The 17465-nt window shown below is 45.0% G+C and overlaps 1 protein-coding gene across 2 annotated transcripts in view; it reads left to right on the forward strand.

Annotated features, from left to right (window-relative positions):
• The first annotated feature begins 1943 nt into the window (after window positions 1–1943).
• Window positions 1944–17465, forward strand: part of ATP13A5 (ATPase 13A5) — a 96631-nt gene continuing 81109 nt past the window's right edge. Inside the window, exon 1 of one of the 2 annotated variants that reach the window (XM_051991623.1) lies at window positions 1944–2674. In XM_051991623.1, coding sequence (XP_051847583.1) covers window positions 2612–2674 — 63 coding nt within the window. In that variant the 5' untranslated portion in view covers window positions 1944–2611. The remainder of the gene's footprint in view (window positions 2675–17465) is intronic. The other variant, XM_051991624.1, reaches the window with a different exon arrangement.

A 17465-nucleotide genomic window follows, 5' to 3' on the forward strand; every position in this document is an offset into this window, starting at 1 on the left:
TCTCTCCTATGGTTATTAATAGTTTTTCATTCTATTAAAAATTAAAAATGTATTTCTATGCTTTGACTACCTGCCAATTAGGGAACAGCTCTTGGTCAGGATGACATCCCAACTGCGTCCTCCAGGGCCTTATCCTGGGGAGGAGGGGACACCGATGTCCCAGAGGGAATGCTAAGGGAGTGAATTTTCTGTAAGCATTATCTACCATGCTGGAGAGTCCTGGACCAGCCCAGTACAATTTGGAGCAGCTTATCACTAAAAGGTGGCTCACAGACCAGCAGATAGACAGACAGACACAATGTGCTCTGGGTACATCGCCTTCTCTGAGCTCTTTGGGAGGAACTCAAGTCAAGGTTGTTTGTGCACATCCTCTGCCCTGGGAGTTTTTATCTGCCTGTGGTGGAAGTCTCCACCCTCCCTCCCTCCCATCCTTCCTCTCTTCCTTCCTCTCTCCCTCCCTCCCTCTCTCCTTCTCTCTTTTCTCTCCTTCCTTTCTTCCTTCCATCCTTCCTTTTCCCAGAACTGCCCATGCCATGGAAACCCCATTCATTCTCTTTCAGTAAATGAGGCCTTGGGGTTATCGCTTTGCTCTTTTGCAACCCCTGATTAGCCTTCACATTTCCATCAGAGCAGTAAGTCATTGGGTTCAACTGCTTCATTTGACAAATGAGGAAACTGAGACCCAGAGAAGTTAAAGGAGGTAGAGTCGCCCTTCATTGGAGGGCTTCTAGCAAAGGCTGGATAAGCACTTGTTGGCTGAGTAACCAAAGGGATTCTCAAGCCTTTTTCCAAATCTGAGAGTCCATGGATTTTTTGAAGAGTCCAGGGGTGGGGAGAGGAGACCTCCTTCAGGGCAGATCCACCCCGGGATGCCCGGGGCTTTGCTTCTGTTTGATCCCCACTTTTCACCAGAGTCTCTCCTTCCTTTCGGCCTCAAACCCCATCTTGATGTTGTTGAGGAACAAGACACCCCAACGACGTTAGGGTCCCCGGGTCGATGTCGCAGCTGGGATGAGTGAATTCTCAAACTCAGTTTGACTCCAAGTTAAGGAGCAGAGACTTATCACGCTGCTAACAATGGCTAAGGTCCAAAAGAACCAGGAGCGAGAAAATACATTTATAGGTAAAAGTGGGAGAGATCGGGTGCTTCATGTCACTGATAAACTGAGTCTTGGAGGAGGAGCCAATGGGTGCTCCAATATGCCCTACTATTGAATTCTCTGACATGGAGGAAGAGTTGATGGGTGCTCGCATAGGCACCTACTGTTGAATTCTCTGCCTTGGAGGTGGAGCTGATGGGTGCTCTGATATTCTCCTCCTTATTGTCTCAGAAATCTGGTTCCTATGGACCAACAGATGGTTATCTGACGGCTGAATTGTTTGGGGAATACCGGGCTCCCAGATCCGGAGGCCTTAGGGTCAGGGCCAAGTCACCTTGGGGTCGTTGTCGCCTCCTCCCAGGACTGGCCGCTGTCGGTGCCAGGAGCGTTTCCACTTTCCCCAGCCGGGCCGTCCCTCGCCCCCAAGTCTCTGGCCCTCTCTCGCCGGCTAATCTCTGGCTCGTTCATGAGGGATCTCCTCTGTTCTTGGTGTGCTTGGCGGGGCTCCAGCGTTTGCTGATGGGTAATGGGCTGAGGCTCCAGTTGATGCACTGAAGTCCCAGCACATGAGGCTAAATAGTAATTGGACCATACTCTATTAATATGCTTGGAGAAAGAATGGCCCCCCCCCTCCCCCCCACTCTTTGTGCAAGTCCTGGTGTGTTGTATAGGAAATGAGGATTTTGGTGGGTGGAGGCAGGGGAGTGGAAAAGGAAGGGGAGGAGAGACTGCTTGCTTTTGCCATTGCAATGATCTTTTTCTGTTTTTCTGGTCTCAGACTCTAGGCAAATCACTCCAATTGCTTCAGGGGAAAAAAAAACAAAACCCTTAATTGGAAGGGGAGGAAATGGCTCAGTGGGTAGAGGACCTGAGTTCAAATCCAGCCTCAGACACATAACACTTCTTAGCTGTGTGACCCTGGGCAAGTCACTTAACCCCAACTTCCTTAGCAAAAAGCAAAAAGAAGAGAAACAAACAGAAAAAGGTCACCGCAATGGCAAAAGCAAGCAGTTCTCTCCTCCCCTTCCTTTTCCACTCCCCTGCCTCCACCCACCAAAATCCTCATTTCCTATACAACACATCAGGACTTGCACAAAGAGTGGGCGGGGGCCATTCTTTCTCCAAGCTTATATATTAATAGAGTATGGTCCAATTACTATTTAGCCTCACGTGCTTGGGACCTCGGTGCATCAACTCGAGCCTCAGCCCTTTACAGATGGGAAGTTAACTTTCTTGCCCAAGCTCTGCTCGTGCCACGTCTCTCCCTGGGTTGGCTCGGCGGCCGAAGCTGGGGAGAGAAATCAAGGCAGGGCAGCAGCATGGGAAGGTCCTTGGCCAGCCCTGCTCCCCTCGGCTAGTCCAATAAGGAAGGGGTGTGGTAGGATATTTAAACATCGTTGAGTAGCTGGGATGAAAGGTATTTGTTGCTCAGCCTTCCAGCTGGCCCGGTGAGGAGCTCCCCGAGGGATTAGCAGGGAGCAGACCTTGGCTGGGGACCGGCCGGCCTCCACATGGAGGAGAACCGCAAGAGAGCCCACTGGGCCCTGCTGAACCCGGGAGAAGACAACGAGCTGGTGAGTGCCGGTATCCGGGGGAAGGGAGCTGCAGCCGGGGGACCCGGAGGTGGCTCCCGCAGATCTGTGGGAGCGCAGTCTGGGAGGCCAGCTTCGAGGCAGGCTGTTGTCGGGGACAGCACAAAGACCCCGGCCCCAGCCCTGGGAAAGAGCTGTGCCCAAAGCCCACCTCAGATGCCTCCCCTATGTGTGTATCTTGCACCTCTGATGGGTGACTTTGAGCCAGTCCTTTGAAAAACGGGTGACCTCTAAGGTCCCTGCCAGCTAGGACTCCACAGTTTTGTGGGCAGCCCTGCTGGATAATCCAGGGACACCGGGGGCCTCTCTCCCCCTTCTCATTTTAAGGAGCCTGTGAGGGGGAGCCTTGGACAACGGATACTAATGCGCTCCATCACCGCTGCTTTTATTTTGAGTGAGGCTCCCCCCATGTTTGTGTTTCTAAATCATGTTGGGTGTTTGTGAGGTGTCTGAAGTTGTGGGGAGCCACGAGAATGGAGACCGCCTAGTACACTGGTCATGGAGGCGGCAGGGAGCCAGGAGTCCGAGCGCCGTGGCCTCTGGGACTCGGTCTCTCCCTCTCGGGGACTCAGTTTCTTCCCATGAAAAACAAGGGGTTCAGCCAGAAAATCCCTTCTCCTCTCTCCCCAACCCCCTTCCTTGCTTCTCTTTTATCAGCGGCATCTCCATTGCGCAGGATTCCCGGGCTCCCGGCCAAAGGAGAGCAGGCCGTTTGTAAGAACTGAGTGTCTTTTTAAAGACCAAGCCAAATCACCCTCTGTGGGCTTGCCAGTAGGCCTTTTTTTCCTTTTTCTTTTTAAGAATTAAAAGGAGTTTATTAAATAGGTCAGGGTGACAATGTGGAGAGGCTGGTCCCTGGGGCTCAGGCCTGGGGCATTTCTAATGCAAATGAAAAAACTCTCTCCCATAGTCCCCTTTCCCAGCTCTTCTAGGTGCCCCTAACAACCCCCCACAATCCGGTGTAAGACAGTCTTAGGGAGAAAGCAGGGGGGAAAAGAGCCAGCCTGGGTGTGAGAAGACCGCGGAATCAGCAATCAGTCATTTCCCTATCTAATGGAAACTCCTATCTATGGCTTCCTGAAGTTAGTTAGAGTTAGAACTGGAAGAAGCCCTGGGGGCCACTGAGTCAAATCTCCCCATTCCATAGAAGTGGAAACTGAGGCACAAAGTGCCATGCTCAGGATCCTGTAGACACAGAATTAGCTGGGCCGTCAGTACTGCCTGGCCGGCCCTCGGCCTTTCTGAATCTCATAGGGATTAACCAGGTTCCTTCATTCCCCCAAACTGTGAGATCTTTTCTGATTTGAGTAGAACTAAAGGGCCTGGCAGAATATTGGTATATAGTAGGTGCCTAATTTTTGTTCAGTCATCTCAGTGCCATCTGCTCTTTGTGACCCATTTAGAGTTTTCTGGGATAATTTGTCTTTCCTTCAGACCATTTTGCAGTTGAAACTGAGGCAGAAGCTTATGTGATTTGCCCAGTTGAACAACAGGTAACTGCCGGAGGCCGGAGGCCCATCACTGGGCTGCCCAGCTGCCCGTGGCACCTACTAAGTGCATCTCTTTTCTTCTCTCTGTATGTTCGGACATCTGATGTTGCCCCCATGTTAGAGGGGCAAACAGAAGCAGCAGAGGGTTTTAAATGAGTCTTCCGATCCGGTGCTGGCCCTTCTGGGGGCCCTTGGTCTGGCTACTTTCTGTACCCCCCCAGCACAAGGAAGGGAAGTGTTTCTAGCATTACTGGCTTTCCCCTTCTTTCTCTCCTGAGCTTCCTTTTTCTTGTAGAGTTCTGGAAACACAGACCCAAAGTTCATGTAGGCCCCCGGGCCCTGGACTCACCTGGGCATTGGTGAGATTCTGGGGCCCGTGTGCCCCACTCCCGGCGTCCCTCATTTCCACTCAATTCAAGTGAGAAAAATCTCTCTGAAGTGGCTCCAGTAAAAAGAGTTTGCTGGGCAAGGACCCAAGGAGCCGGGAAGCCCATCGGGATGCGAGTAGCCTAGAGGCAGGGGAGTGGGGGGGCCCCTTGCCTGGCCACAGAACCCAGATGTCCATGTGGGACACTAATGGAAGGGGCCGGGGGAGTCACTGACGATGTGGGGGTCACCTGCCAGGAGGGAGGGTGGGTTCCTTGAGCAGGGCCGGATCACCCACGGGCCTCTGGGTCAGCTCTGAGTTCTCAGCCAGGTTGGCAACTGAAGGTTAGATCAAAGCAGCCTGAAGACTTTGGGAATCTCAGGGTGCTTCATTTTGTGGGAGCCTTAGTTGTCACCAGGAAAGGGGGCAAGCGACGTATGAAGGAAATCCCTCCTTGCTTGGAGATCTCCAAGGAGGCAAAGCTTACGGCCTCCGGAGGCAGCTGATTGGGGAACGTGCTGCGTTTTTCTCATTTTTTCTGCTTTCTAACAGTCATAATCTCAATATTTATCCCGTGGAAGAGAAATGTGGCTTTTATCCCATAGCTAGGGGTGGTCACTGTGAACAGCAGACCAAAGGAAGCTTTGGGTTCAAAGTGAGAGAGGCCTTTCTGACAATTGGCTTGTCCACAATGGAGAAGGGCTTCTACAGGAAGGAGTGAGTTTCCCATCACTGACAAAGAGTCCTTAGTCAACTCTGCAGGCTTGTCAGGGAGTTAGGGAGGCGCTTCATGAATCTGGAGGAAGCCGGATTAGGGGACTTCTTCTTCTTCTTCTTTTTTTTTAATAATTATAACTTTTTATTGCCAGAACCCATGCCTGGGTAATTTTTTACAGCATTATCCCTTGCACTCACTTCTATTCTGACTTTTCCCTTCCCTCCCCTCACCCCCTCCCCCAGATGGCAGCCAGTCTTATACATGTTAAATATGTTACAGTATATGATGAGGGGACTTCTAATGCGTCCCCAGCTCCGCGAGGAGAGAGAATGTGAAAGGAGCTTGAGGGACCGGAATCCTGCTCAGCGCGGCTGCCCCCAGGGCTCGTGGGAGGGGACGGTGGAGAAGGCCTTGTGAAACTTTGTATGAAGGCTTTGTGAAACCTTGTATGTCGCTCGATACAATATTGCCCTGCCGCAGGGAGCGGGACCCTGAGAAAGTGCTGCATGTGGGAGAACTGGCGATTAGAAAGGAGGGGGAGGATCGTGATGGCCGCGTGTCCCTGGGCTGAGGGTGATGTTCTGCTTTGGAAACTTCAGGGAGATAAAGCGAAGGGCAGATCTGGAGCCGGATTTTTGGTGATGGTTCCCACTGAAGCAAGAGCCTGAGTCTGACAGCTCTGCAGAAAAGGGGAGACAGATCCCTTTGCTGCTGGACTTCAGGGGAGTCGGTGTGGACGTTCTCGCTCGCTCCCCTTAAATTCTTAGGGAGGGAGAGTAAGGTCATAGGAGGAGGACCTGGGTCCGGGACTCAGCCCTCCTGCTTGTTGTGTGCCCCGTCCCTCTGCGCCTCCGTTTCTTCACCTACAGGATGGGGCTAATGCACCTCGTGGGCTTAGGAAGTTCAGAGAGAAGAAACAGTAGTTGAATACTCTGTCTCCACATGTCATCGTGATGTGGTCATGAGAAAAGAAGGTGGCTCTCCAGGCCGTTGGGAGGTGGACCCGCCTCTATTCACCGGAAAAAACAAACTGAGCTCTTGTTCATTCGCTCTTAGAAAGTTCACCCCTGGCTATCCCAGCTGATTCTCCACATGTCTCTGAAGGGTTTAGCAGGCCTCGGGCCCCGTGCTTTGTGCTGGGCTCCAAGGATCTTGGGGTCTATTAGGGTTACACCAGAGAAATACGTCAGTAGCTAAGGAGCGATGGCTGACACACTTTTTGATCAAGGGACAGCAGCCTCCTGGCCATTCCTTGAATAAGACCCTCCATTTCTGGCTGGCCATTCTCCATGCCCGGGATACTTCCCTTCTAATCTGACTCCTGACCTCTCAGGCTTCTTTTAAATCCTTATTTAAATCCCCTCTTCTACAGGAAACCTTCCTGAAGTCCTCTCAATTCCAGTGCCTTCCCTCTTAATGATTTCCTATATATGTATGTATATGTATGTATATCTGTATATATATACACACACACATATATACATATTTATGTATATATACATATGTAATAAACGACATACAGGATAAAAATTTGCATATTGTCTCCTCCATTAGATCATAAGCTCCTTGTGTTCAGGGACTGTTTTTTGCTTCGTTTTATCCCTAGTGTTTAGCACAGTACCTGGCAGATAGTAGGCACTTAATAAATAGGACAGACAGAACACTGATAATAAGGAAAAATCAGGGTAGCCTTTCTGTCAGAGGTGGCATTCAACCTTTAAAGTAGTTAGGCCTAGCAAGAAGTGGAGGAGGGAAGGAAATGCACACTAGGGACAGGGTGATTCCTATGCAAAGACACAGAGATGGAAGAGAAGGCAAATTTGGAAAATAGGAAGGAAAAGAGAAGGAAAAAAAAAACCTGTTTCTTTCCTTTCTGTAGAAAGATCAGAAACTATAGAGAAAAGAATATTTCATTTGGGCCAGAAGCAGTTGCTGTGTTAATTGATTTTTTTTTTAATTCTAGGGGGGAAGGTTAGAAAGTTCGGATGACTGGAATAAAATAAAAAGCAATAAACTTTTTTTTAAATAAAAATACAGTAACATGCAAAAAAGAAAATGGCACCCTGAACCTGAAAAGTATATATGTTCTCCTAGTTCAGATTAGCTTCCCTCTGCATTCTGCTTCCAGTAAACATTGAATAAAATCCTTCAGGGCTCTGTCCCAAGCCCTCTTCTCTTCTCTCTCGGTGCCATTTCTCCCATGGATGAAAATGTCATGATGATGTTAATGGTTCTCAGAGATATTTATCCAGCTGTAATTTCCCCATGTCCATTATCACTGCTATTGTTCAACATTGTACTGGAAATGTTAGCTAGAGTGATAAGAAAGGAACAAGAAATTGAAGGAACAGATAACAAGGAAACAAAACTATCGCTGTTTACAGATGATAAGATGGTTTACTTAGTAAATCCTAGAGAATCAGCTAAAAGACAGTTGAAATAATGAACTACTTTAGCAAAGTTTCAGGATATAAAATAAACCCACATAAAATCATCATCACTTCTATATGTTACCAACAAAGTCTAGTAGCAAGAGATAGAAAGAGGGAATTCATTTAAAATAACTATAGCTACTATAAAATGCTTGGGATTCTACCTGTCACAACAAATCCAGGAACTCTATGAACACAATTACAAAACATTTTGCACACAAATAAAGCCGGGTCTAAACAATTGGAAATATAATCATTGCTCATGGATAGGCCAAAGCAACATAATAAAAATGACAATTCCACTTAAATTAATCTATTTATTCAATATTATACCAATCAAACTACCAGAATTATTTTATAAAGCTAGAAAAAATTATAACAAAATTCATCTGGAAGAACAAAAGGTCAAGAATATCAAGGGAATCAGTGGAAAAAAATGAAGAAAGGCAGCTTAACTGTACTAGATTTCAGATTATATTATAAAGTGGCAATCATTGAAATAATCTGTCACTGGCTAAGAAGTAGAATGTTGATTTAGTGGAACAGAGAAGGTACACGATACACAATAGTAAATGAGCATAGTGATCTAGTATTTGATAAACCCAAAGATCCATGTTTTTGCAATAAAGAATCCCCATTTGATAAAAATTGCTGTGAAAACTGGAAATCAAGTTGGTAGAACCTAGGCTAACATGGTATAGCAAGATAAAGCCAAAATGAGTATATGATTTACATAGAAAAGCTGATACCATGAGCTATTCCACGGGAGCATGGAATAATTTACCTGTTAGATCTATAGATAAGGAAAGAATTTTGGACCAAACAGGAAACTTATAAACATTATGAGTTGTAAAATGGATACTTTTTGATTTCATTAAATGAAGCTTTTGAACAAATAAAACTAATGCAGTCAAGATTAGAAGGAAAGCAAAAAAACAGAGGAAAAATTTATCTGATAAAGACCTCATTTCTCAAACATATAGGAAACTGAGTCAAATGTATGAGAATATGATTCATTTCCCAAATGATTGTCAAAGAATAAGGAAAGCAGTTTCCAGATGAAGAAATCAAAGTTATCTATGTATCTATTATAAAAAAATGCTCTGAATCATTATTGATTAGAGAAATGCAAATTAACACAACTCTGAGATACCAACTTAAATCTATCACATTGACTAATATGAGAAAAAGGGAAAATGACAAATATGGGAGGGGATGTGGGAAAATGGGGCCATGAATGCACTTTTGGTGGAATTGTGAACTGACCCAACCATTCTGGGGAACAATTTGGAACTATGCCCAAAGGGCTGTCAAACTCTGTATACATACACGGGCCCAGCGTTACTACTACTAGATCTGGATCCTAAAAAAGATCAAAGCAAAAATTTATATGGACAAGAATATTTATAGCAGCCCTTTTTGTGGTGGCAAAGAATTGGAAATTGAGAGGATGCCCATCAATTGGGGAATGGCTGAACCAGCTGAGGCATATGACTGTGATGGATTACTATTGTGCTATAAGAAATGAGCAGCATGATTTCAGAAGTCATAGGTGAATTGATGCAGTTGAAGTGAGCAGAACTAAGAGATATACTGTAATATGATATTGTTGGGAGGATTAGTTGCGAATGACTCAGCTATTCTCAGCAATACTGTGATTCAAGACAATTCCAAAGAACTCATGATGAAAAAAAAAATGCTCCAGAAAAAAAACTGAATGCAGTACTTGATTTTTCTTGGAGGCAGGGTGTTTGTATTTTCTTTCGCAACAGAACTAATATGGAAATGTTTCATATGACTGCATATGTATAACCTCTGTTTTAAAGAAGGGGGAAGGCAGGGAAGGAGAATCTATTAGAATTCAAGATTTAAAGAAAAACAAATATTATGAATTTTTATATGTAATTGGAAAAAGAAAAAAAAAAAAAGAAACTCTCCCTTGACCTCCTGTTTCACAGTCTAATTAACTATTGGAATTTCCAAAATGGATGTTCCGCATTAAACCCAACACGTTCAAACCCAAACTCATTATCATTCTTTTAAAACCCTCCTCTCTCTCTCTTTCTTTCTTTCTTTCTTTCTTTCTTTCTTTCTTTCTTTCTTTCTTTCTTTCTTTCTTTCTTTTTTAATTATAGCTTTTTATTTACAAGTTACATGCATGGGTAATTTTTCAGCATTGACAACTGCCAAACCTTTTGTCCAATTTTTCCCCTTCTTCCCCCCATCCCCTCCCCCAGATGGCAGGGAGACCGATACATGTTAAATATGTTAAAGTATAAGCTAAATACAATATATGAATATATGTCCAAACAGTTATTTTGTTGTACAAAAAGAATCAGACTTTGAAATAGTGTACAATTAGCCTGTGAAGGAAATCAAAAATGCAGGTGGACTAAAAAAGAGGGATTGGGAATTCTATATAATGGTTCTTAGTCATCTCCCAGAGTTCTTTCTCTGGGCGTAGCCGGTTCAATTCATGATTGCTCCATTGGAATGGATTTGGTTCATCTCATTGTTGGAGAGAGCCACGTCCATCAGAATTGATCATCATATAGAATTGTTGTTGACGTATATGATGATCTTCTGGTTCTGCTCCCTTCACTCAACATCAGTTCATGTAAGTGTCGCCAGTGCTCTCTATATTCATCCTGCTGGTCATTTCTTACAGAACAATAATATTCCATGACATTCATATACCACAATTTACCCAACCATTCTCCAATTGATGAGCATCTATTCAATTTCCAGTTTCTGGCCACTACAAACAGGGCTACCACAAACATTCGTGCACATACAGGTCCCTTTCCCTTCTTTAGTGTCTCTTTGGGATATAAGCCCAGTATTAACACTGCTGGATCAAAGTGTATGCACGGTTTGATAGCTTTTTGAGCATAAAAACCCTCCTCTTTCTTTAAGTTTCCTGTTACAAGAGCACTGGGCCTGGAAAAGGAGATGTAAAGAAGCTGGAAAAGGAAATTACAAACTGCTCCAGCGTCTTTGCTAAGAAAAGCCCAAAGGTGGTTACAAAGAATGGGACATGATTGAAACAACTGAACAACAATTAAAAGATCACTATTAATTTGGAAGAGAGCAGTCTCATTGAAACGATGGGCTTGGAAGCCAGGCTGGGAGAGGTGAGCTGCCGGTGAAGAGAAAGGCTGTGGAGGCACCTGTGGCCGATGACTTTCTCAAGGAGCTTGCTCACAAAGGGCAAGAACTAGTGGGGATGAAGGGATGAAATGAGGGAGGGGCTTCTGAAGGTGAGGGAGACCCGAGGGAAGGAGCCAGCAGAGAGGGAGAGAGGGAAGAGAAGTGACAATGAGGTGGATGGAGGGGCAGTCTGCTGGAGGAGACGGGAGGTGCCCGTGGAAGGTTGGCTCTGGCGTAGAGAAGGAAATAGTGGGAAGGCACACACATACATCAAACACACACACACACACACACACACACACACATACACACACACATACACATATACACACACATACACACACACATACACATACACACACATACACACACATACACATACACACACATACACACACACATACACACACACACACACACACACACACACACACACACACACAGCCTCTCTCTTGCAAGCCTTCCAGCCTCTCCTACATAAAAGCACATTGTTTCAAGGCTCTTACACTGAATAACAGATCATCCCCTTGTGACTGTAAAGCTGTAGCTGCCTCCAGACCTTGGAAGGGCTGTGCCCTGGAAGGGGATCAGTCTCGCTCCATTAGACCACAGGGGGACAACGGAAGCAGGCGAGGGCGCCCATTTAAGCTGCAGTTTGTGGAGTGACTGCCCTGGCAGGGGGTGGCCCCCCAGCATTTCCAGTTCAGCTTGATCAGGAGGTTTTGAAGGGAAGACTCCCAGATCCCTCGGCTTTTGGATTCTGTGACTCCCCATCTGGGAGAAGGGCTGTAGGCAGCCAGAGGCAACCTGACAGAGTGGATGGGGCTTTGGATTTGGAACCTGGGAGACCCAAGTTCAGTACTACCCTGGGCATTTACTACCTATGTCCCTTTAATTGCTTTGTGCCTCGGTGTTTCCATCTGCAAAATGAGGGCACTGAACTTAAAGCCTTTTAAGTCCTCCGTGGACCTCGGATCCGACTGGGCATTTCACAAGGAACGAGGCTTTCTGAAGACCCCAGAGTTGCCTAACTCTGTGCCAAACTTTGGCCGCATATAAACAAGGCATGGCGAGCCAGAGGAAAACCCCCTCACACACTGGGTGTTTGGGTAACAGAAACATTGGAAGCGAATGTGGGGGCAAGATATTTGATGTGTGTTCGGTGACATCACCTCTCCCCGGATCGTGTTTAATCTCATCTTTGTTTTCTGAAAATATAAACGATTTGACAAACACTCGGTAATCTCATCTCTGCTGCTCCCCAGAAGGAGCAGCCCCTTGGGGGCCATTGTGGATACTGGGCAGGAGCTGGAGGCACCGTGGGAGCCCCAGGCCCTCGGGCAGGGAGGTGAGCCAGAGGTAACACTTGCCACTCACGAGAGCCCCTCCAAGTTGACCAATATCATGATATTTTATCCTCATGATAGCCTTCTATGGGGAGAAGGATGTATGGCTAGCTTTACTGGACAGACAGGGAAACTGAGGCAAAGGTGTCTTGCCCAGCATCCTTTAATGCCGTGTCCCAGGCAGGACACGAACCTGCATTCCTCCCGGCTCTTTGTCCGGCATTTCCTTCCTACCCTATCCCACTGGCAGTCCGATGCCGCCAGCTCTGGGTCTAGGGCTGGAGGGGGCTCAGTCTCCTGCACAGATGTCCCCCTTATAGTGGGGGTCAGCTTGTTCCTGCTGGGGACAGTCACCTTGGCCAGCAGGGCTTGGGGATACAGATGGGCAAATAGAGTTCTTAAAGGAGCATCTAAATCAAGGGGGTCAAGCTAGGGGTTTGCAAGTGGCAACCAAAGGCACGTATTGGGGGGAAGCCAAGGGAGTCTGGCTGGGTCAGACACCTCAGCCGAGATTTCCCCCTGAAGGAGAGATCGTCCTGCCGGCAGCTTAGCCTGGCCTCAGAGCTTTTGGAAAGAGCTTAAACGCTGGAGATTTTTTGGAGAATGGGAGACTGCTCTTAGGGGCTGGGGGCTCTCCTAGGCCCGGGGTCTGCTCTTAGCAGCCAGAATCCCCACATCCGCTGGCGTCTCCAAGGCAGCCCCCCCCCTTCAGGGCAGTTAAGGCAGGTCCTGGATGGGCCCACCCTCTGTAGGCGCTTGGGGCCCCGTGTCCCCTGAAGCTCCCAGGGTGGCTGCTCCGACCGGGACCGGGAGCCTCAGGCTCAGGACATTTGCCCCATGAGAACTTGGGGCAAGGAGATTCCAGGCCTGGCAGGATTTCAAGAAGATTCTACAGATCGCCTGGCAGGGTAAGACCCCAGATACTGAGGTTTTTTTCTCAAACGAAACTGCCAAGCATTCAAACTCCCCTGCAGAGAGCACAGCTCCATTGGGCCGGAGACATTATTTGAATGCCAAATATACACTTTTATGGAGAACTCACACACGGCAAGTGCAAATAAGGCAGTCAGAAAAAGCAATACGAGGACCCCCTCAAGGTCTCTCTCAAGAGTTTAGATCAGTTGTAGGCCCAAGAGACACTGGCCCAGGAACGCCCGGTATGGTGCGTCCTCATCAGAGAAGGGGCTGTGCTGCACGAGCAAAGCAGAAACGCAAGACATGCAAAATTAGAGGAGCCATCCCAGATTTACTATTTGTGTCCTCCCTGTGGCCGAGCATTCTGAGCTCTGGCCGGTCTGATAAGCCGCAGTCAGATACATGGGACTCCACTGTAACATAGCGATGCCATTTGGGTTCTCTTGGAGAACAAAGGGAGACACCCACCAACACTGTCACCGCACAACAGTCTTAGTGCTATAATTGTCCCTATTTTCCAATGAGGAAACGTGGTCAGGGTTTCTATATAGAAGAGCAAACATGTGGAAGACCTACATGTGTGTTTATATGTGTTTATATATGCATGTGAATACATATGCATATATCATCTCTCCACACATAAATGTGTGCATAGGCTTAGACATACCTTTGGGTGTGGAGAGATAGATGGATAGCTAGAAAGATGGATGGATGATAGAAGGATAAATGGATCGAAGGATAGTAGATAGAAGGATAGATGGATAGAAGGATAGTGGATAGAAAGATAGAAGGATAGATGGATAGAAGGATAGTGGATAGAAAGATAGACGGATAGATGGATAGAAGGATAGATGGATAGAAAGATAGATGGCCAGATAGAGAGCTAGCCAGCCAAAGCTTAAAGGGTTTGGAGTGACTTCTTATGCTCTTAATTCTGGGCTCAGGCTGTTTCCTACCTCCCCAAGCCGTTCTCCTCAAAGAAAGGCACAAGATCAGGACTATCTCCCTCTCGGTGATCCTCCTTTTCCTTTACCAACATCTCTGGATCCACTGGAAAGAAAATGAAAAGAATATAAGTGATGATTTTAAAGTTTGAACCCTATTTTCATATCGATAATGTTGCTAGAATTACCTGCCTCTCCCCCCTCCCTCCTCTTCTCCTCTACAATGCATTCTACCAGGGAATTAAGAATGTCAGCATCAAGAGGGGACAGACATGCAGCCTGGAAAAAAAAGCCAAAGACTATTTGGACCTTTGAGGGTAATTGGGCCAAAGGGAAATTGAAGATCATGATCAAATAGACCAAATCCTGTGGCCAGCGAAGGATCATTAAGTTACTGAGCACCTGTTCTGAGAGCGTCCCAGGTAGCTGTCTCTTTTCTAACCAAATGTTCCAAGTCTTACTCCCAGCCATGAATCTCTGAGCAAACTGATAAATGACCTACAAGGGAATGTTACTAAGCATGAAGAGGGGCATTTATCAAGAATCCAGAAATCATCATCCCCAGTCGTTTTTCTCATCAGATAATGAATCTCAGAAAGTTTCTTTGGCATGAACAAGTCCACGCTCTTTTTCAACAGATGGCAGAAAAATCTGCCGTCACTTTGGTAACGATGTGACCTCAGCTATTCCCTTCCCTCTCAGTGACCACTTAGACTTCTCATTACCTGGGCACGTGCCCCACGCATCCAGGGACCCTCTTGCTGGCATACCGTGCCCGTTGCCATGTGGAGGGAGCAACAACTAAAGTTCCTGATGGCGGCAGCGGCTGTTGCCTGGGTCATGGAGGATGCTGCTCATCATCACTGCAAACAAAGACGCTTGATGGAGTCACTGTCTCTGTGTCTCTTTTCCTTTTGCTTCTCAGTTCCCTCAGATTTTCCCGTGAGTCTCACTGGCCTCCCGTTCACCCCACTCAGAGAGAGCTCATCAAGGGAAAGAATCAGAATTTTTATCTATTTGAAAAAAGTCTGAGTGTCAACCCGCTCCAACGTGTTACTGAACAATAATTCCCTCTACAGTGTCCCTAGTAGACAGTCATCCGATCTCCCTGAAAACAGTTACAGGACGGGAGTCTCTTCGATGTAGAAGCAGCTCATTCTGCCTCGTTGTCTCCGGGATCATCGGAAGGTGGCTCCTGCTCTCGGATATTCTGACATCCCATTGTATCTGGGACCTCATTGGCAAGGGCTCTCTTTCCAGTGTCACAGATCATCACACATCATTTATGATCTTTGTGGGTTCCTGGAGTGCTGGAGATGGATTCAGGAAGACTTGATTTGAAATCCGCCCTCAGACAATTACTAGTTGAGACACTCTGGGCAAATCACTTCCCTTTTATCTGTTTATTTCTTCAAATGTAAAATGGAGATAATAACACTTATCTCTTAACATTGTTGTGAGGATCAAATGGATAATACTTAAAACAAACTTAAATAAACTTAAGCAAACAATACTTTAAAAAAACTTAAACAACATGCTTACTATGTACATGATATTATATAAATACTCACTTCCTCTCTTACCTTTGTTCATATCCGCCCATAAGTTTTCCACAAAATTCTACCCAGTGGTCTGGATTTTTTTTGGGCTCTCCATCTGATATGTTGTAACTTTACCATGTAATTAGCCCAATTTCAATCATATATTTGTTTGATGTAGAGATTTTCCCTTCTAATCCAATATTTTCCTTTTTATCTCAGATTTATTCTTTTTAGCTATACCAGAGTTTTCAATTTTATATAATAAAAGTTATCTATTCTATTTTGGGGGGATTTCCTCTTGGTTTTGTAAAATATTCTCCCTGAACCATAACTTTAAAAAAATGGCTGATCTCATCTTATATAATTATTTTGAGCTTACTTTAGCATGTGATGTTGTTAATATACATCTAATTTCTATTCAATGATTTTCCAGTTTTCCCAGTTCTTTATTGCCAAATAAGAAATTCTTCCTTAAACAATTTCTATTTTGAATTTCTCACAGATTAGGTTTTTTTTTTTTTTCAGTAATTGGTTGTTACCGATTAATTTTTATCTAGCTTTTCCCATTGATTTGCTTTTTCTATTTTTAAAGCCAATTACTTTACAATTTTGACAATTACTGTTTTCTAAATAAAACCTGAAATCTCATTTTATTCTGAATCCAGAAAAATTTTCCTGTGAGTTATTAGAACTATTATTCTTCCAAATAATTTTGTTATTTTATAGCCTTCTTTAATAGTTCTCTTAACTCCCTTAAAAATTCAGTTGGAATAGGATTGCATTCATATATTCACTTAGGAAATGTAAATATCCTTCCATTTGTTCTTTTTTTTTTCTTTTTTGAATTGTGTTTTCATTTTGTATTTATACTCGTCTATAGAGTTTATCTTGGTTATTTCGCCCTAAGATAATTTTTAGGACTTAGTAATTATTTTGAATAAGATTTCTTTTTCTTCATTATTTCTGCATTTTCTTATTACTATGCATGAATGGTAGTGATTTGGAGGCATATTTTTATATTGCTATTTTGCTGATTTTATTAATTGGTTCAATTAGTTTCTGGACAAATTCTTGGGGAATTTTCTAAATAAACCATAATGTCTGCAAATAGTGCTAATTCTTTCTCCTTTTTGACTGTTTATGCCTTTAATTTTTCACTTCTCCTTCCTCTGACTAGTATTCTTAGAACTATGTTTAATAATAACTCTCGTTGGGTTTTATTTACTTTATTCCTTTGCTATTGGTAAAACTTTAGTTTTTTTTTTTTCTCATTGAATATAATTTCACCCTGCAACATCCTTAAAAGTTTTTTGTTTCAGTTTCTCACCACTGCTCCCAATCCATCCTCCCTTCTATTAGCACTCACTTTCTCTTATCCCCTACATTTACTTTACTCCCCCCTACATTTATGTAGCACTTAAAAGGATTCTAAATGCTTTCTTTACTTGCCAATCTTTCCTAACTTGTCTATGAAGAAAGTAATGAAAGTACTACTGTGGTCGTTTCTACTTTGGTCAGAAACCCCGAGGGTCTTCCTCTCTCATTTTTATTTGTTTGTTTATTTAGATTTTGGGGGGAGTAGGTAAAAAAGGAGATTTTTTTTTTTTTTTGCTTCACTTGCTCCCTAGCCTTAAATTGTGAATGGGTGTGGCCCCAGGCAAACTGAGACCCGTGGAAAACCTTGTCTTGCAAATGCCAATGTCTCTCATTGCCTCCAGGGCCATCTCCTGTCATCCTGATCTACAAATGGCCACTGGACCTTAATGGCTTTGAGGGGGAAGTGAGGCATGTGACTTTGCTAGCCCTTCTTTACTTGAATCCAAGTCACTTGTATATCATGGCATCGTTTCTCTGATGTCCTTCTAGAAAG

Source organism: Antechinus flavipes, chromosome 3 (assembly GCF_016432865.1).
Source record: "Antechinus flavipes isolate AdamAnt ecotype Samford, QLD, Australia chromosome 3, AdamAnt_v2, whole genome shotgun sequence".
Lineage (NCBI taxonomy): Eukaryota > Metazoa > Chordata > Mammalia > Dasyuromorphia > Dasyuridae > Antechinus > Antechinus flavipes.